The sequence below is a fragment of the Spinacia oleracea genome, chromosome 4 (assembly GCF_020520425.1).
Source record: "Spinacia oleracea cultivar Varoflay chromosome 4, BTI_SOV_V1, whole genome shotgun sequence".
NCBI classification, from domain to species: domain Eukaryota; kingdom Viridiplantae; phylum Streptophyta; class Magnoliopsida; order Caryophyllales; family Amaranthaceae; genus Spinacia; species Spinacia oleracea.
The window spans coordinates 140,416,955-140,438,931 of record NC_079490.1 but is presented as its reverse complement, the minus strand read 5'-3'; the positions used below and the strand labels follow the sequence as shown (position 1 = coordinate 140,438,931).

Genomic DNA, 21,977 nt, shown 5'->3' with positions numbered 1-21,977 from the left:
TAATCTTCCTGTCAAACATTAAACTAACAATCTTCCTGTCAAACATTAAACTAACAATAACATACAATTTCTTCATAACCTGATCAACATTGCATTGACGAGTGATTGCAAAAAAAGAAAAAAAGCATTCACCCAAACATTAGTTCAGCACCTTTCGTTCATTTTGAATATTTAGTCACAGATCTTTGGCTTGATCTAATAGAGTACAGCCCTCCAAATTTACAGAAGTATGCAAAATAGGTTTTCTTGTTCTTTGGTTCCTGAACATGAAAACATATATTCATCGACTGAAAAAGGCTTCCAAGACTTGAACATTGTATAAGACCAAATATTGATCGAAACAGCAAAGCCGTAAAATGCAACAGTTATCTAGAATCAGTTGAGTTACATCTCTTATATACAATTGATTTAATTACCACTCTCCAAACTAAGGATGCCAAAATTCCTAATCAACCCTATTAATCAAACTTCAATGTATGTATGCCCAGTCAACCAGTATAAGGTAGATCATAAACTAAAAACAACTGAAAATTAGCCAGGTAACAATATCGTTAAAAAATTCCGACTCCCCTTTTGTTTATCCAGAGTACCCCTCCAATTTAGCTATGTTTAAATATCAGCATTCAATTCGAAAAACGCCGTTGTTTGATGATATAAACGTGGGCTTACGTCTGATTTCCTCCAAGCATTGTATTACATCACCGATCTGAAATTCGAAACAATCTTGGATGACAACACCACACTCAATTCCCTTCAAAACCTTTTCCACATCTTGCTTATCGTGCTTGAGTGATGCACAAGTTCCCTCAAAAACAACTTCTCCACTTCTTAAAAGCCTCATAGTTGAAGACTTGGCTACGTGACCCGTTATTACCTTACAACCTGCAATCTTAACATCAGCGCCTTTAGCCTTGCTTCTACCAGTGATCTCGAAAATACTAAGCACCTGTGCTTCCCCAGCCACCTGTATCTCGGGTGTTCCTGGGGCTTTTTCTACTATCAAAGCACCAACTTCGTTCAACAGGTTGTAGATTATACTATGCAGTACTAGCTGAAATAGAAAAAGGAATTTTAAACAAATTATAACAAAATCGGTCAGTAATTCAGAAAAAGTATATTGGCAAAGCACAACAGCATTGTCCGCACCTTTATGTCGGCCTGCTTGGCTTCTCGGGTGATGGAACTAGGCGGACTACGAATATTGAACCCGACAATACAGCCTTTACAAGCTTTAGCTAAGTCCAGATCAGATTGAGATATAGGACCCACTCCAACATGAACTACATTCACAAGGACCTGAAAAGACAGGTTTTCAGATTACATGCAGGAAAAGGCAGATATAAATATTAGTAGAGGCTCATTTAGGAACCTATTACAAGATAGTACACAAAAAAATACATTCATACATATAAGGTTAACAAGTAGGTGAAATAAAAGAGTAGCAAACAAGGACTAGAGCAATGTTGAACTAAAAGACAATGACTTGGAGAGAAAAAGGCAGATGAGATGCATAATCTATACCTGAGGGCTAGTCAAACTTCTCAACGTATCTGTAACAGCTTGAACAGTTCCCTGGACATCTGCTTTTACTATGATAGGCAATTCAACCATTTCAACCTTTTCAGTTTCCTCCTCCTCTGAGGGCAAAGCAATTTCTGACCTCTCCTGTTCAATCTTCAGAAGTCGATCTCTCTCTAGCTTTTTCTTTCTACCCGCACTAAGCATCCTTGCTCTCTCCTCAGACTCTACAACAACAATATCATCACCAGCCATTGGAAGACCTTTCAGTCCTTCAATCTCAACGGGCATTGCAGGGTTTGCCTTTTCTGTTAACTTCCCTATCATATTCCTGAGAGCTCTTATACGACCCCACTCTACACCCACAACTACATACTGACCACAAACTAACGTCCCTGCCTTGACTATAGCAGTGGCAAGCGGACCACGCCCTTTATCAAGTCTTGCTTCCACCACATAGGCTTGTGCAGGTCCATCAACACGTGCTTTGAGTTCCATCATCTCAGCCTGGAGAAGCAAAGCCTCCTCCAAACTGTCTAATCCAGTATTTTGTTTTGCAGATACTTCAATCACTTGAATATCCCCACCCATCTCTTCTAAACCCAAACCCTCCGAGGCAAGCTGCACTTTAACTCTTTCAGGGTTTGCACCCGGCTTGTCACATTTATTTATTGCAACTACAATTGGAACTTTTGCAGCTACAGCATGTGACATGGCTTCTAGCGTTTGTGGCATTACTCCGTCATCAGCAGCAACCACCAAGACAACTATATCAGTGACTGCAGCACCTCTAGCTCGCATAGCACTGAAAGCAGCATGACCTGGTGTATCCAGAAATGTGATGTATGCCCCTGACTGCATGCTCACAACAAACGCACCGACATGTTGAGTTATACCACCAGCTTCTTTAGCTGCCAGGGATGTTTGTCGTAATGCGTCCAAAAGGGAAGTTTTACCATGATCAACATGACCCATTACTGTCACAACCGGGGGCCTTGGCAAGATTTCTGAACCTTCATTAGAGTGTAGTCTCTTCACGTGAACACCAACTTCCTGGCACAGATAAACATTTGTTTTTTTCAGAGACTAGCAAATACAACTGAAAGTTCTGGGAAGTTAAGTTGATCACATTAGACCCTCATGTTTCTAGAATTTGCACTTAATTGTTCTAATACGCCTAATTTGAAATGGGTTCCACAGAAGACAAACAGTAACAGGTAGAACTGTAGAACCATAGAACACGTACAATGGCAACCAGTTCTGCAACATCAATGCTAAGGGAGTCAAACTCTGAGCAAGCCCTTTCCCCGACATTTATCAGGATATCCTGAAGAGCATGTATTGATTTTCCAGTGCACTTGGAAAGCTCAGCAACCGTTATGCCTTCAAATATATCAATTGTTTTATCTGGCACTTGCTTGATATTCTTTTTAACTGTAGGAGGCACGTACGGGGCATCGACAGGAGGTTGTGTCTTCCCTGCCTTCTTCACATAGTACTTCTCTCTTCGGGCAGTCTTCAAACCAAATGACTCATCTTTTTTTTTAGCCAATAGCTGGAGGCTCGCATGAAAATGCCTGTTAAAAGTTCAAGCCTCATACAATAAGTTTAGGTATAATGGCACGTTTTTATCCGAGAAGTTACTAACAAATTAATCATTGATCTCAATGAGCTAAAGCTGCCACCCATTAATATAAAAGTGGAAAAGAACCAATTTTGGCATTTAGCAAGGAATTTGATGATTTTATTTAAAGAATAGCTTTGAAGCCCGTGTGATGCACGGGTTTGTCAATTTCGTACATCTTTATCTTATTATATCATCATATATAAATAGGTGTTTTTCAAATTGTATTTATTATAGAAAGTTAAAATAGGTCCCTATTCAAGTTGAAATATAAATATTTTCTTAATATTTTAATTTTTATGCATAAAGCACTCATAGAAAAATCGAGTTATAAAATGGTTACTTTAATGATGGAAAAATTCGAGTTAGTTATTCATGTGATCTCAACAAAATAATTACATATAATTTGTATAATTATAAGTATGTACTCTCTCTTTCTTTATTTTTTTTACCCCATATTCTATTTAGTCCATCCCTTAAAAATTTCTTCATTTTCTTATATAGTATTAAATCCTTGTCATTTATCCCACTTACATGCACTCATAAAAATTAACACAATGTTTTGCTTAACAAAACACATTTTGCATATGGAGCAAACAAATAAGGATAGAGGAAATAATATAACCACATATATATTTTTTTTAAGTATACAACCGAATGTTTATAATTTGTATAGTAACATTAACATAATTTTATTTTTGTGAATCAAGAGGGGATTGGTTTGAAAGCAAGCTTTTTAATGAAGGTTGTGTGGGTAGTTGTAATGACAGCAATGCAAACTAGATGATCATTGACGTAGTACTTAGGTGATTATTCTATTTGTATTTTTTTCTTTATTAATATCTTTAAAGATAATAATTTATCATTAAGTGTGTTACCTATCCATTTAAATTTATGATGACGATAATAATTATCATAATCAAATTTAAGATATGAGTTGATCCAAATATCAAAGTTTAATGTAAATAAAACTCTATTACATGCTTGATAATTATCTCAAAGTATAAATTAATCCGTACTATCAATTTGACTATTATATCTATTTTTTTCTTGACTATTATATATATCCATTAACTTTTTTCTTTTCTTAAAATAAAAAACTTTAAGATAACTCGCACTACAAAAATTTGTATCTTTTATGACAACCTAATAACGACGGGTAGGGATAACAACCCAACAAAGACGGGAACAACCGCCGCAAATGTCCTTTACAAGGGTTAACGACGGGATTTTTCATTAACGACGACCCCTTTTATGACGGGTTCGCGACCCGTCGTTAATAGTACAATTTCTTGTAGTGTCGCTAATCAAATGGTTTATATTAAGTATTAATTTTATTAATGATTCTTTTTTCTTATCATAGTAATGTAAGTTCGAGGAAACAAGTATAACTCCTAAATTACTTACTTAAATATTGGTCATTTTAACAAAGATTAATAATAGTACGGAGTGTTTCGTAATAAAAGGTTCGGACACTATTATATACGGAGTGATTAATAACTGCCCATCTTGAATTTGCGGTGAATGTTATGAATAGATGTGGGCTTGCAACCCCGACAATGTCTTCGTTTACCACTAGGTTAGGTCCCGTGCAAGGCACGGTTATTACTAAAATATTTTATTATTTCAATAGTATCTAAATAAAAGATTTGTGATATTAGGAAAACGTGAAATTAAAGTAAAAAGAATATATGCAAAAGTATGAATTCATAGTGTATAAAATAAATATCCAAATAAGCTAAATATGCATATTAGTACAATACGGAGTACAAAGTTAAGGATTATATAGTTGTATACTTACCACTTATTATTATTTTAATTAACATCCGTACTCACCGTGTATTATTATTAGACTAACATTAGAAATAAATTCTTCAATATTGTATAAATTAATTAAAAAGTTATAATACATAAATAAAATCAAATTGTAAAGGAAAAAATAATAATGATTCATCTTTCCTCCAATAATACATCATGTACTACGTAGTTACATTTATGGTTGTGAGAAATAATTCCCCTGACTTTCATTGAATGTGTATTGTCAATATATATACAAACTATTTGTTGTACAATAGCGTGACATGAGGCTATTAATTAGGAATCTAATTAATACACAATATTTACAAAATAACTGCATATTCTATCAATGGTAATTCAATTATATTTTTATTTCACTTTATATCTTAGTTTTCCTAAAAAAAATGCAAAGTAAAATCTTTTAAAAAAAGTTTAAAAAGTATATATTTTGGCGGAAAAAAATCGCACCAGGAAATGACACGTGTCATTCCTGGTGTGGTCTTTTAGTATATAGTAATAGATTGTACTTCCTACGCACGTACGTTGGTGTAAATTTCACACCTAAATTATGGTTCGTTGTGCCGGATAAACGACAACCATTTCCCATTAATTGCACAGGAGCAATCTGCTATAATATGGTGCAACAATCGCCCTCCTTGAATTAAAGTTTGTGTTTCACTTTTTCTTGTGTCTAACCTATATGTGTAATACTCTATCATTAACGAAGTCATGAGTAATTTATAGAATAAGAGGGATAAATTTTTGTTGGGGTCTAATTTTTATCATATTCATAAGCTAAAATAGTTGTTAATGATATGGCCGTAGTATTTGGTACCTAACGTAACATTCCAACGAAAATTTTAGGTGTCAGGTCTCTTAACATAATACGAAGTATACAAAAAGGTAGAAGTAGGATTTTGGTACCTAACATTCCAACGGAAATTTAATCACAGCAAGACTCTAATATTATTTATTTATTTTTTAATAAACTTAAAATATTAGTATTTGATGATGTGGAAATCCTACGTGGACGCTCTAAATGCTCTCTAAAAAACTCCCCTTTATATATATATATATACTAGATTAATAGCAAGGCTTGTCCTCAGATTGAAGAACTTAAGAAAATTATAGAGTCAAACAGAACAATTACCCTTAATTCCATCAGGTTTATGGCAAATAATACCTTACAATTTATAGGCTACAAATTAGAGCACAGCATAATTCTATGGCATCAACATGGTTAACCCGTTAATGATTCTTCACTGCAAGTGGTTCATCTGGAATTATAATTTATCGGCTACAAATTAGAGCACAGCATAATTCTAAGGCATTGACATGGTTAACCCACTAGTGATTCTTCACTGCAAGTGGTTCATCTGGGATGATTAAGTAGTTCTTAAATTGCTTGAACAAATCTATCCCCCCTTGATTAACAAGTCCCCAAAATTATTATTTTTTATTCGAGGGAAGTCCTCAAACTATTAGTTAAGTAATACGAAGTACGAAGTAATTGAAATTTTAGATTCTTTACTCAGCATTCCATGAAGTTGATTACGTTATCATTTTTCATAAATAAAAGCTTTGGATTTATTAAAACCAAAAAAAATATAAATGATCTAATCACTGATTATTTTGAAATTGTATGTATTTTACTAATATGACAACTAAAACTAATAATTCAAAGGATACACCCACTCTTCTCCATAAACTGCAAAAAGTTATGGATCATACCAAAGCCCTATTCACATGTTGGGCTATTTATCTTTGTTCTACCAAAATCCTTTTCCCCCCACCCAAGTCTCTTGACATTTTGTTTATTTTTTACTTTTAAAAGAATAGAAAGAAAGATTCATAAAGCAACAGAGAGCATTGGAATCACAGAAACATAGTAACCCTCTCACAGAGACATCTCCATACTCCTGAATACTAAATAATACTCTCGCTGAGCTATCCACCTCATCAACTACTTCCATAGATATTAATCAGTTAACCCTTACCTCAGTTCCTCAAATGAACTCTAAAGCTGACCCATATGGAAAAACTTGTACTGCAAAAATTAACTTCCATATGAAGGAAGGAAACTAAGTCTGATCTGCAGCCATGAGCAATTTCACTAACTTATACCATTACCAGATATTATGGCAAGAGTTCCCAACCTACCAATAAAAGAGTGGATATATCTTCAAAAAGGAGAAAATTACAAACTCTAACAATGTCAAAAGATGGGATCTAAAGTGGCAGAAAGGTTGCAGGTTAAACCCCATGTATCCTCGTCTTTAAGGTAGAGAAGTATTTAGTGGTAGGTCTTGGCCCCACCTCCAATTGGCATTAACCTTGGCCATCCTCTAATTTATTTAAGTTATGGCTTCAAAGCCCCTCCGCATCACTAAAAGAAGATTCAGTAGTTGTGAAAAAAGAATAGATAACAATATTATGACAATAAAACAGGAGCGGATAAAAACAAAGGAATGATAAAAGATTTTTCAATAAGACCCGACATGTAAACTAAGACAAAAAATTCTAGCTTACCGCACTAAAGGCCGTCGAGTCAACGCCTTCGGACTGAGACCACCAAGAAACTGTAGCTTGTCTAATGACCCTATGACAACAAAATTTGAAAAAAGTCAATTAATATTACCTAGATTTGAGTCACATTAAATCTCGTCTAGCTAGTTCCTAAGTAAAGCTTCAAAAGAACGAACCATATCAAGGACTCAAGGAGTTCCAACTTCCAAGTTCTATCAACCTGGTTATACTTAAAACTTAAAGAAACTATCTCCACTAGCACCCCTGCCCAAATAAAAAACACACACAAACACACCAAAGTTCCAAAAAAAAAAAATGAAAGGAAAAAAATAGTAGAAGAATGTTTTTCCCTAGAATAATACATAGATAAATGAACTCTGTCAAATACCAATCACAATTAAACAGCAGGACCAGAACCAAGGAAAAGCACCTTTTGACTTTACCTGACATCCATATCTCTGATTCTATGATTGACCTACTAGCATGATTGGAGTAAGATCTTGACGCCAATGCACCCCCAGGGACGGGAATAGCCAAAGCGTTTTCTAGATTTGCAATGTAAGTTACCTAAAATAAGCAAGCAAAATCAGAAACACACTGATGAAACAATTTTCCGAATCACGCTGTTAGGAAGAGAAAAATAGATCACAAGCAAGGTGGGAAAAATATGTTGTAACTAATATCCTAACGTGTTCCTGTATGCAATCAAACAGAATATGCTAAACAATGATGCCTAGTGTCCAAGATGATGGGGAAAGGATAAAACGTATCCCTGGACTCTAGAGCTCTTTGTTTGTGATAGAGGGTGCTCTGAAGTGATATGCTAGGACCTAGAGCGGGATATGGTCCGGTCCAAGCTCATTAGGGGCCCGAGCAGGAGTCAGATCATATCCAGAAAACCTTTGCACTGCATGGATATGCTGGTCAGCGGACATATTATTGGGAGCATAGGACCAATCACAGACGGGCTAAACGGCGTTATCTCTTAAACAGCTAGTCCGCGGTAGACTTACTATTTCTACAGACTCCCTAAATTTTTTAGTTGTTGTTGCTAGCAGTAATTTTTGGTGGGGTATAGTGGCCTCCTCTTATCTGTAAGACTGTAACCTTCTTTATGTTGTATATTTAGGGAAGTAATAACATTATTTAATTGTCAAAGAAAAAAGAGTTAATCCAGGATTACTAAAGTGGCTTACACGTTACTTCTTAACATTTATCCAAAAGCAACATTAAGTGTTAAATATCACAGCGTTTAAATTTTTTCCTTCACAAACATTGTACAAAGGTTCCTTAAAACCGCCAGGAGGGTACTCATTAAAAGAAAAAAACTAAACCCAAAATTGTTACTTTTCGTTGTTGGTAGATTAACTAACTGGTTGGTTTCATGAAAGTAGAACTCAAACTTGACCGAGTTTACGGTATCCTTGATGCCTCAGCAATCCAGAATTGAGTTAGCAGGGAGGTTATGGGCTACACCTAACTTCCATCGTCAGTTTGATGTCCAGCTTATAGTCGTTCGTAGGATTAAGATCATATATTATCAGCTAATTTACTGAGCCAATGACTAGAGGACAGGGCCATCCTGAAATCCAAGTTCAGCCTTAATCACACTTCTAATACCAATTTCACACATTTTGCTTTCATCTCTAAAACTCCTGGCATACCAGTAACAAGGGCATCGTTTTTTAGAGTAATATGGTATTCACTTTGATCCTGCCTGCAGGTCAGTTCCAATCTCACTGGTTATATTGTTATAATATACGGTAAAGATAAAGCTACAGGTTGGTAATGCAAAAGCCATGCTAGAAAACAAGTTTTAATTGGTACCAAACGTCCATGTCTAGTAGGCTGATCACAGTCCCTCAAGACATGCAATGGATTATGGATCATCAAATTCATAGGGATTAGGGACACGTGTACATGAAGGACAGTTAAAAAGATATTTGAGTGCTGGTGTTAAACTGGTAGCATATCTTTGATACCAAAGTAACCAAACTCACCAAAGAAACAGGAGTATACAGAGTACAATTTGTGCCAACAAGGAATTTACAAATCAAGAGTAAACTTCATGACAACTCTTAATACAGGAAAAATAAGAGTTTACCCTTTTTGATGACACGGACATACCCTATCAGTGGGAGTATAGGAAAACTCAGACCAGGGTCTTAACCAGCTAGTCAGTGCTGGACTTACTATTTTCTATGCAGACAGACTAACTTTTTTAGTTGCTGCTACCAGTTTGCAGAGGTTTAGTGGCTTCCTCTTATCTGTAACCTTATTTATGTTGTATATTTAGGAATTAGTAACATTATTTAATTGCCAAAAAAAAAGGGTTAACCCAAGATTACAAAAGTGGTTTACATGTTCACATTTGGTGTACAAAAACAACATCACAGTGTTCAAATTTTCCTTCATAAACATCAAGCCAAGCCTCCTTAAAACAGGAAGGTACTTATTAAAAGAAAATAACTAAATCCAAAATTGTTACTTCATTTGGTTTCATGAAAGTAGAACTCAAACCTTACCGAGCTTATGGTCCCCTTGATGACTCAGCTTTTCACTCAGTCCTTACCCTTCTTAAGTCCCATCCTTACATTCCCACCCTGTTCCATATGACCTTACTCAATGACAATCTCTCACACTAACTAGTCATTAAAGATTTCATTGCATGTGAGATTTCAATGTTCAGCAACTCCTAAGTCGTAAAAGTTCCTTAATGAACAGGCGTCACCAAGTGAACCAAAGGCTAAATAAGATTCGCTACTGCTCACGCTTTGACTAATGATAACAATTTATCTTACAGAATTCTGCAATTAGCAGTTCCTAGTATCGGAATTGTCCTAACCAGCAACTTAAAAGTCAAAAGCAGCATCTCAAACAAATATAAAGCAAAAGCAGCACACAAACACACTACAAAGCCTTTTAATCTAACCTTATATCAGGTAACAGTATTTCAAACTAGTTGGGGAAAACAATACAATAAACAAAGCAGTCTATAAAAATGCAACAAAAAGGTAGACAACTTATACTCCATACTTCACATTACGTAGGAACCAAGAACACCAAGAAGAGAAGTCCAAAAGCCAGATTTTTTGGTGCTCGGAAAGTTTCTAATTAAAAATGTGTTTCTAGTTTATACTAAATTCAATGACCACAAATTAAAAGAATCCTTCTTTGCATCAGATAATAGAAAATAATAATACAATTTTTCTTGTAAGGGTTAGGTGAAAGTCGGATTCCGTTGGGGATTAAAGTAAAGATCCGAGTCAAATTAAGCAGAAGTGAAAACATTACTATAGACACTCAAATGATACGGAATCAGAATTCATACAAATCTTTACATGCTAAACCCCAGAACAAGACCCCAAAATCAAGAATATTATAAAAAAAATCAAGAAAAAAGCAAATAAAACCTAAAGAGTGAAGGAAAAAAGAATAACAAAACAAAGAACAGACCTTTCTACCAGACACCCTCCTCCAAGCCATTCAAATGTAATTCAGGCGATCCGCCAATTGTTAATAACCAAATAAATATCAACCCTGTAAATAAAACTCACAGTCAAATAAAGGATTTTTTTGACTTTAACACTTACAAAAACTTACTTTTGTTTTTTAACACCGTAGTTAAATTCAATTTAATTTTACCACCTTAAAGAATTGGCTTTTGACACCAGTTAACGGATTTCATACAAAAACTTGTTAGTTGGTGCCCACCTATTCTTTTACCCTCCTTTCCTAGGTTTTCCTCCTTTTCTCTATGTCCATTCTTATTCTTCGTTCTACCTTAAACCATTCTTCAATCACCTCCCACACTACATCCGCCTCCTCATTGTCCTCATCATATTCCGCAGAAGCAAGCAATCCAACATCATTCTTCTCAAACTCGTCAAATTCTGATTCTCATCATACCTTTAACCCTTCCCTTCCTTCTCATCACCCTTTCACCGCCCTACCTCTGCCCCAGACCCAGCCCCTGGCCCTGCCCCCGTCCCCACCCCATTCCCCTATCAGGAGCTGGAGCACTGCCAATTGGGGCGGCAGACCGGTCAGGCATATCCATAACCGGTCTAGAAGGCCCAATATCAGACCAGGCCGTAAACCCAGTAGACCTACCGGCCTACCCCCCAACCCGGCAACACAATATGAAGGGGGTCTCAGATACATAAAATCAAGATTACTCTTAGATTGCACAGGAGCTTGCATATCACCACAAAGAGGAACATACAATGATAAAATTGAATTCAATCGCATACCCAAATCAGAAACTATACAATTCAAATCCCCAATTAATCTTTTGGATGATGATAACAGACATTGGCGTTTCATTGAAGAACTAATCTATCAGTGATAACCAGGTGAAGATTCCCTAAAGTTGTTGAATTAGGGTTTATATGGAGAACTAGGGTTTTGTTGTCAAATGTTGTGAAATAAATCATGATTGTGAAATTGCAGTTGAAGTACCTGGATATGGAGATTCGCTTCAAACGTTGATGAACACTTCGGTTAGGAGAGAACCAGTGTAGACTTCAGAGGATAAAAAAGAATACCGTTTGCCACTAGGTTTAATAGTTGGTAATAAAAATGAAAACAGGGATCATTAGTCGGTAATTTTATCTGATGGCTCATTGTTCTTCATTTGAAAATATTCTAAGAAGATGAAGAATGAAGGTCAAAAAAAGAGCGGAGGTAAAGATTGGCACTGGGTCGGGCCGACTCGATGTATGGTACGGCCAGCACGGATACGGATACGGAAAAATCACAGTGCGGCATGGACATGGAAAAAGCAGGGTCCGGATGTTGGGTAGGACGGTAGGGGTTATATGTTATGTGGAAAAAGCACGATAAATCATGTTAAATTGAGTAAAAATAGGGAGGGGCAAAGGCTTGACCCGGTCCGAAGAGGGCACGTGGGCTTGGGTCATTCATGAGACACATTTTTTAATTTTTCAGCCCGGCACAACGAGTCAGAAGTGGGTTTAATATGGGCAGACCCATAGCACGATCGTCCCAAAACCATCTTTAAGTGAAGGTTAATTGATAAGTTTGATAAGGTATCTTAATCACTGTAGGCAGAAAAATTTATCAGTGTGCCACGTTGGGTATTATTCGGGTCAAAGTCAAAATATTGACTCGGTATAAATTTGCCGGTCAATTAAAATTAATTAATTTGGGAGAACAAAATAATTTAGCCATTTTAGTTATTTTGATTGAACTCATTTATTATTATAATGGTTAAAACCCAATAAAATGGGTTAAAACTATTTAATGGGTCATGACTGCTAAGTCCAACTAAACAGGCCCAAAGTACAATGAAACCCTAAAAGTTCACAAACTCTATAAATAAAGCACTTCACTTTTGAAGTAGGGGAGAAACAGACGGCAAAACCTAAAACTCTCAAATCTCTCTCTGTTAGTCAAGTCACAACTTCCTCCCAGTCAAGTCACAACTCCCTCCCTAGAAGAAGAACGCATCAAATCGATGTGCAGTACCATTCTAGAAGATCAACCTTGGACGAGATCAAGCCCGGAGGCCCTTATTCAAGAAGATCAAAACCCTTTCGTGAGCAACACCAAATCGACATTAAATCATCCCGGTGGAAGAAGAACAACAAGCAAACAAATTGACGTGCCGTTCTATTCTACATCAACATCCTTGAACGAGATCAATCCCGAAGGCCCTCATTCAAGAACCAAATCAAATCAGTCCATGAACCAAATCAAATTCAAAGTGGAGATCGAATCAGATGACCAAATATTAGAGATTGTACACCAAATAAAGAAAATTAATAAAATAATTTTCTTCACGTTATTTTGAGTTTACTATTCTGCAGACTTCAATTTGTGTTTACAATCACTTTTACTTATTAATGAGTTTTTGGTCAAAACAATTGCAGGATTGTTTTATGCCCGATGAAAACGCTCAACCATTTTCTGATTTTTTTTATCTTTTTATGACGTATGCAAAATTTGATGATCGCCAAAAATTGTTAGATTGGGTTAATTATGTTGCTAAGGAAAATCATATGTACATATTTTATCATTCAATGTTCTATACGACCCAATAGGTTGAAAAATGGCAGGATTTATATTGGATGTGAAAAAGTGCGCCATATAGGTATAACGTTCCTCCACCTAGAAAAAAAAAACATCGAAACAACACTAATACAAAAAAGGATCATTGCCCCTTTCAACCTGTTGGAGTTGAACAAGTTGGAGGATCTTGGAAACTAATGGTTGACTTGAATATAAGTAAGCACGATCACAAATTGGAGAAATATAAGCAAGGGTATAGACAACCTTCTAAGTTGAATATAGAAGAATTTGAAAAAGTTGCACAATATAGACATAGTAACATGAAACCGAAGCAAATAATAAAATAACTAAAAATAGAAAATCCAAAGAATGTGAACGAAAAAGACACATCGCTGCAAAAGATCAAATTGGTGTTTTTACTCATATGCAATATTTCATTAAATTAGTGAAGGGTCAAAGTGTGCAGAAATGGACTGGATCGGAGCCTGAATCCGGTCCGAAATCAAACATGAATTGTCTAGACCGTTCCAAACCAATGGATTTAGGACAGGATACTGGACCTTCCAAAATAGACATTTTGGATTTAGGACCGGGTCGGACAAAAACCAGGTAACTCCAGGATTTTCCGGAAACTCGGATAACTTATTAATTTTTTTTCTTCCAAGGTTAATACCAAATTTGGGATTTAGGTTTATGTTGAGTGTGTGTTCTTACGCAGTCACGTAAAATCGCGAACAACCTCTTCTCCTCTCTCCCTCCCTCCCTCCCTCCCTCCCTCCCTCATTCTCTCTCCCCAATTCAAGATCTCAACTCTCTAGCCACCACCACCGAGAAACTGGTCTCCTCCGACGTATCTTTACTAAGCATCTCTTATGCGAGTATGTAACGACATATCACTCTACACACAAATGATGCCATGTATTCATTCTCTTTTTTTTTGTTATTTCAACTTTACAAAGTTATAATAAAAAAAAACTTCCATACCCTAATTCTTTTCACTTCAAATATTAATTTAGAATCGCAATTGTGAAACTAAATCCAGAATTCTTTGACAACAAATGATGAAAGAATAGAGCACGAGCGACGACATCAAATTATCGTACTCCCAAATTCAATTCAATTTGGGGTTGTTGACTTATTGTTGCTACGAGCTTATGTAAGAATGTGCGTATATGTTAGTTTGATGGCTTTCTGTAATTTTATCTCATTTTGCTTTGATTTTCTTGATTCTTCTTCTAATTGAAAAAAATAAAACTCATAGCTTAGGCCCCGTGCGAAATCATTTATGATTTTTAGTTTTTTGTTTTAAGAAAACTACAAACTGATTTCTGTTTATAGTTTTATTGTTTTCCAAAACTACAAAAATCTACTCCTAACGTCATTGGGTATCAGCAACAATTTAGCATTAAAAGTTCCTAATAAAAAATTGAAATAAACCAAAGGAAATTAGAATTCTCTCTCTCTTTTTTTCCCGATAATTTCCATCTTCATGGTTGGAATCAATATAGTAACCAAAGCTTTTTATTCGGCAATTCAATTAGGCTTGTGTATCATCTAAAATAAGAATTAATATGGTCATGATGGTTGTTAATTAGATGCAGTAATATAGTAGAATGACATAAACAAGTAGTTTACAAGCCACCTACAACAACCGCAAAATACGTCGACGGTGACCAAGACCCACAATGTCGGCGTTGCTGCTAGGGTGTTAATGAGCCGAGCCTGCTGCGAACTACTCGATGCTCGGCTCGACAAAGCTCGGTCAAAGCTCGGCTCGAGCAGGCTCGACTCGAGCTCGGGTTCGGCTCAAGAACTTAACGAGCCAAGCCTGAGCTATCAATGGCTCGGCTCGAAAACTCGTGAATAAGCCCGAGTTATTTTTAATATAAGTATTTTGTATAAAATAAGTTTTTTCATAAACTAACTTTAATAAATATCAATACCTGGTATTTAAAAAACATAACCATCTCCATTTCAAGGACACATAAGCAACATTATTTTGAAGACATATGGCAGACACGTAAGCAACATCATTTTGAAGACACGTGGTCTTCAATCCTCCCTTTCAGCTTCTATAACCTCCAAATTTAATTCAATTTAATTCAATGAATTAATTTTTTCAATTCCTAAGCTTCTCCTCTTCTCCCTCCACCTTCCCTTCCAATGTAACTGAATTGAGTTTGTCATTTAACTCATAACATCCCTTACAAATTCAACATTCCTTATAAGTACTTCATTTGCAGATACTCACTTGGATTGCATTGCTCATCCCAAACTATCAAGGCACAATTGAACGTTGTCGGCTGCCTCAAGATCTCTGGTGACTTGCTATCTCTTTCACTCTATTTTAAGTTGAATTCCATTTATATGTATATATGAGCAGTTGCTAGTTGATATTTTTACTGCTGGCTCATAATTATTATTGAAACCAATGTGCAGAATTCAGCAATAAGATATTCTACTAAAGGATTGGATTATAAGGAGAAAAGGGGCCATGTTAAACATTGGGGTGATGAGAGATTGTTTTAAATTTTTGGAAAATGGTTTCAGTTATGAGAGACTATTTTCTACAATTTTAGACAGCAAAATTATTGATCCATATTAGATGAAACCATTCTTTTGCGGGTTAAAATTGACATTCTCTTTGTAAATATATGCATTCGTAGGTAGATTGCTGTTATTTTTTCTTTTAAGCATTATAATAGCAGCTTGTGCAATTTTGCTTAATGTAACTTATCATTCGTTTGAAAAATTGTAGTTTCTCCCTCAAAAAAATAGTTTTAAGTGAGTAAAAGCCCGTGCGAAAAACGGGCCCAAAAGCTAGTTTGTTTTTAACGTATAAAACATGAAAATATTGATAAACATGTTTTTTAAATTAAACATTTGATGATCAATCTCGAGCGAGCCTATCGAGCCTCAACGAGTCTATCGAGCTTCGAGCCGATCCGAGTTCGGATTTCATAATTCGAGCTCGAGCTCGAGCTCGAGCCTCACGGGTTTCGAGCTCGAGCCAAGCATATCAAGGCTCGATCTCTACTCGGCTAATTAACACCTCTAGTTGTTGTAACCCTAGAGATGTAAAATGAAGACGATGACAGGTGGCGATGAAACTTGGCCGCAATGGACTTGACGGTGGAACGACGAAAGAGAGTGATGAGATAAACTTCACAGGGCCTTTGGGTTTACTAGATTAGTGGCCATGGGAGGTTGCTACTATGATGTTTATAGTGCTCTTATCGAGACCTTGAATTTAATAAAACAAAAAAAACCAAAACCACCAAAAGTGGTGTTCGTTGTGTCTTTTTAATATCTCAAGTTTGCAGAATATCTGTTTTTAAAAACAAAATAGGCGAGCAACTTTGTTTTGATTTTTTTGGTTAAAAAACAGAAAAATACAAAACGAAATCCATGCCGAACAGAACCTTAAATTGTGGATTCGGTTTCATGTTTCCAAATTTGGATTTTGATTGTATGGATTTAAAATAATTTATGAGAATACAACAAATACTAGTATTTTTTTCTTTAATAAACAAAAAAGATTGCAAAAATTATAAAAACTGCACCAATAGGTCTAGAACTGATCTGATCCGGAATTTTCAGCGTAGGACTGGTCTTGTCCGAATAATTCAGGACCGGTCTCCAAACACAAAAAACCAAGATTCCGGATCCGGTCCTCCGGTCCGGTCCGGACCGGTGCATAATCCGGTGCATGACATAAATTTAAAACAAAAAAATCTATATCTAAAAAGCGGAGTGTTTGTGTCAAATGATACGCTTACAGCACCATCAATGGTGAGTTAGTAGTAACTCGTCATGCTTTCTCTCCTACTTGTGAGTTAACTCAGCATTGAAGGTGGTAACTCACAATTATACCATGGAGAGGGGATGCAACCATTGAAGTGTAAGCTGACTGACGGGACCCACTAAGCAGGAAATCTTCATTTTTTGCTGTTAATCAACCAAAACGACGTTGTTTTATTTATTTTAAAAAAAATTATGTCTGCCATTTTCTGACACGCGTCAGCAGTCCCACTGGGGTCCAATTAAGTAGTGACAAGTGTCTCATGCACTACCCATTCTTTGATTCATTTGGCTGGGTTTTGTTGCAACGGGAAAATTATATCAACGTCTATATTACTTTTCCTTTGTTAATTTTCTACCAGTAACTTGACAACTTATTTTAAAAAAAATCAAAAAAATAATTACACCAACAACATTCTTATAATTTTATCTATAAATAGAGCACAATATTGATATAGTTTTGCACCCTTAAAATTTTACCCTTCTCTTTTATCATTGTAAAATCAAATTTACATAGTATTCACATATAAAAATATTTCATAATTATGGATCTTAATAATCCTAATTACGAAAGTGGTTCCTCTCAAAATTAACCAAATTATCGATCTTCCAATTCTTCAAAATTTCAACGTAAACTTTCCTTTTGATCCATATAACCTTACTAATCCAAATGCTCAAAGGATGTTATTTTATAACATGCCTAACCAACCAATGCATCCAAACCAATAATGTTTACAATAATTCCCAAATCAACTTTCAAACCCAAATTTCCCACAACAATTCCCAAACCAGTTTTCAAATCAAAAATTGCCACAAATTCCCCAAAAGTATCCATCTTGTATTATGTTCTCAATTTCACAGCATTGTGGTGTAAACCAAATAATTCAAAATAGTCCAATAACTCCCGGAGGAGAAAGAAGCAGTAACTTAACCCCACCCGAAGATCCAAGGGTTCCACAACAAGATGATGATGATGTTGATGGTGCTGATGACGATGTTGTTGAAGCTCCACATGGGAGCAACACCATTGTGTCGAGAAGAAATAGGGTGCAAAAGAAGATGGCGCACTCATCTTGGTTTGGATAGAATGTGCAGTTGAAGATCAAGAGACAGCAACGGATCAAATTTTGGCCATAATGTGGAGAAATATTATGGCCCTATATGATCAGGCTAGAGAAGATAATCCATCCACCATGCGCCCTAGAAGTTTGAGATCTATGAAAAGTCAGTGGGGAAGAATAAATAGAGATGTGAGTACATGGGTTGGTTGCAATACTGAGGCGATAAAAAGACATAAGAGTGGTACCAACACTCATGATGAGATGACTGAAGCTCATGAAATATATAGAGGGACGTGTAATGGTTCACGACTGGTTTAATTGGTTGTTGGGAGATGTTGAGATACTTAGACAAATGGAGACCAATAGACCTAGAAGGACCTTCTAGTGGTGGTGGCAGTTCGAAAAGAGCAGAACCAGATACTCCAACTGATTAAGGTCCAATAACTCGCACTCGTCGGCGCCGTCCTGGTGGGTTGAAAAAAACAAAAAGAAAAGGTAAATCTGGTGCTAGTTCTGGAATTCAAAATTTTGCTAGTTTTGAAATTCAAAATTTAGAGTCTTTTACTCAAGCCCTATCAGAGATGAATGTGATAAAAGGACAACACAAAGAAGTTTTAGGCTAGTTTAGACATCAATAAAGTTAGTTAAACTATCTATATTATGCTAGTTTTAATTGATGTAATGTTACCTTTATTATTTTAAATATACTTTGTAACATTTTATTGTTATTTCTTAATGTAATGCAGTTCATATTTTTATTATAGTTTCTCTATTTCTATTAATTTCAAAAAACATTATTGTAAATAATTATATTATTAATTTTAACTCCATAATGAGAAATATTATGTTGAAATATTCTACAGACCTGCAAAAATTACTGCATGCTACATTGAAATGTCACATGTTGATAGAAAATCTATAAACATCATCAGGAAATCTCATCTTTTACAGTTATGTGTGCTCATACTTGAATTGTCACAAAAAAAAAAATCTACAAACCATATCAAAAATCTAATCTTTTGGAGTTGTTTACCCATTCATTGAATTACCAATGAAGAAAATCTGTAAACCTTATCAAAAATCACATATGTTATACTTGTTTGCCCATACATCATAAACAATAGTTATTTGCTTTGAATTATTTCAGAAGTTCTATATACGGGGGTTTTACTTCATAGTTCAACACACAAATATAAGTATCATTTCTGCAACAAAATACTCTCCTCCTCTCAACAAAAAAATATCACAAATGAACTCTGATTCAAATTCTTCCAGTTCATCTAGTTCAGGGTTATTTGACTACATGGTGAACGACTTTGTAGAGTGGCATGAATCAATTACTAAAAGGCGAAAAGAAGATGAATTGATCGAGGAAGCGAGCAATACATCTGTTGTTCCCCTTGTAACCTTTACTTACCAGGTCCCCTTCACTCCTGAACCTACGTACCAAAGGTGGTATATACCAAGAGATCGAGAAGATGCTGATATACGGTTATATAACGACTACTTTAGTCTCTGGCCATAGTGCACATACGATATATTTCGCCGACGGTTTCACATGCGTAAAAATGTGTTTACACGTATTGTTAACCAACTAAGAGAAAGTAATGTTTAATTCCAACAAAGGTCAGATGCCACCGGAAGACTAGGTGCATCCCCCCTCCAAAAATGCACTGTAGCAATTCGGATGTTAGCATACGGTACATCAGCCGAAGCAATTGACAAATATCTTAAAGTCACGTCAAGTACTGCAAGAGAATGTCTCTCTCCCTTTGTTGAAGGGGTCGTCTCTGAATTTGGACCGGAAGGATACAGAGCGATTCCTCCAGGAAATTCATATTCGTGGATTTCATGGCATGATGGGAAACATTGATCGCATGCAATGGGAGTGGAAAAATTGTCCACGTGCATGGAAATGAATGCATCGAGGTAGAAGTAAAACGACGACGGTAATCTTAGAGGTTGTTGCTTCACAACACTTGTGGATACGGCATGCTTTCTTTGGCACACCAAGTTCTTGTAATGATATAAATGTCCTCCAACGGTCGTTGGTGTTCTCTGATACTTGTGAGGAGAGAGCTCCAGAGGTTAGCTTCAATGTCAACGAAAATACATACAATATGCATGGGATATTATCTTGCACACGATATCTTTCCGAAATGGACAACATTAATCCCATCAATCAAACATCCACAAACCGATAAGCAAAAATTAATTACCAAGAAGAAAGAGAGTTTCCGAAAGGACGTTGAACGTTCCTTTGGAGTGTTACAAGCTCGATTTGCAATAATACATCAACCAGGTCTAGCATGGTCGACTGAAATTTTATGGAAAATGGTAATGGCATGTATTACCATGCACAATATGATTGTTGAAGATGAGCGAGATGGATATTTGCATTACGATGCATCAGAATTATCAATGATCAACCTCAAAATGTAGTTGGATCATCAAACGGTAACAACAACCAACCATTTACCGTGAGAAGTGGACGATTAGATAAGCTCAATTTAAGTGGTTATATGGCGAACATAAATAATGTTCGTGACAGGGAGACCCGTATTGCATTAAAAAAACAACTTGGTTGAGCAAATATGCGGTCGTTTAGGTAACGAATGAAGAGATTAAGAAGACCAACGTCGTTGTTAATATAGATTGTATTTTAAATGTTTATGTATCTCTTTGTTTTATAAATTATGTGATCTAAATTTTATTTTATTTTAATTTTCATTTCAAATTCAAAAATTAGCAAAAAAACAAAAAAATAAATTGAAATAGCTTACAAATCTAAGTGATTATTAATATTAAATAAAATGGTTTAATTAAAAAATAATAATTAACAATGTCATTAGTTTTATTAATTAATTATATAAACTAAATAACTAGAAATAATTAGTAAGAAATTACTTTTGATTTTTCTTATCAAAAAATAATAATAATTGAAATAGCTTACAAATCTAAGTGATTATTAATATTAAATAAAATGATTTAATTAAAAAATAATAATTAACAATGTCATTTGTTTTATTAATTAATTATATAAGCTCAATAACTAGAAATAATTATTAAGAAATTACTTTTGATTTTTCTTATCCAGAAAAATCAGGTTCGTTTTTGAAGTTGTAACTGGCGAACAAGGTCATCAATTGACAATCCGACCGTTGAAAATCAAGCCAGAATGTGTCGGATGTTGTGTCAAAATTTCAGCACAATCATACCACATATGATCTTCGATCAAGGTCGATCTTTGAGACTGCTCCTAGAAAAACGCAAATGAAAAATATCTTTGGAAACCCTCTAAACTCCCTTTATCCTTCACTCAAACTCACTAATATAAATTTCCTCACAAATCATATGAAGTATTGAGCCATTGAAATATATATCGTTTTCAAATTGTTGTAATAATTAGGTTTTCAAGGCAAAATACTAGAATGAGAATAAGATCGAGTTTAGGAAATCGTTGTGCCGTGGTAACCAAACCACTGCCTTGAAAACGAGATTCGGTGCAACCGGGGTGCACAATTGTATTCACCGTTTCGTTCCCTAAGGTTTACACAACTCATGCACTTTTTGGTGAGAGATGGTGCCACATAAACTTATGCCCAAAAGAATAAGAA

The 21,977-nt window shown here is 35.5% G+C and overlaps 1 protein-coding gene across 2 annotated transcripts; it reads right to left on the bottom strand.

Moving 5' to 3' along the window:
• Positions 1–307: 307 nt before the first annotated feature.
• LOC110777758 (uncharacterized) lies at positions 308–12,105 on the bottom strand. 2 transcript variants are annotated; one of them, XM_021982343.2, is made up of 8 exons: positions 11,927–12,105; positions 10,922–11,005; positions 7,909–8,032; positions 7,469–7,538; positions 2,765–3,095; positions 1,522–2,571; positions 1,147–1,296; positions 308–1,051 (listed from the first exon to the last, which is right to left on the bottom strand). In XM_021982343.2, exons 2-8 carry the CDS (start codon positions 10,949–10,951, stop codon positions 617–619), a joined length of 2,190 nt encoding a protein of 729 aa, XP_021838035.1. In that variant the 5' UTR covers positions 10,952–11,005; positions 11,927–12,105; the 3' UTR covers positions 308–616. The 2 variants fall into 2 exon arrangements, with proteins under 2 accessions (XP_021838035.1, XP_056682778.1); XM_056826800.1 differs by lacking the exon at positions 10,922–11,005 and having other exon boundaries at positions 11,927–12,104.
• Between the last annotated feature and the right edge of the window lie 9,872 nt (positions 12,106–21,977).

What these genes read in the sequence shown, in the direction of transcription:
- LOC110777758 (XM_021982343.2), bottom strand. Translation starts at nt 10,951, where the DNA reads ATGGCTTGGAGGAGGGTGTCTGGTAGAAAG. An exon ending in ATCAGAGATATGGATGTCAG is followed by an intron (nt 7,539 to 7,908) that starts GTAAAGTCAAAA and finishes TTGTTGTCATAG; the next exon opens with GGTCATTAGACAAGCTACAG. An exon ending in TTGCAGAACTGGTTGCCATT is followed by an intron (nt 2,572 to 2,764) that starts GTACGTGTTCTA and finishes TATCTGTGCCAG; the next exon opens with GAAGTTGGTGTTCACGTGAA.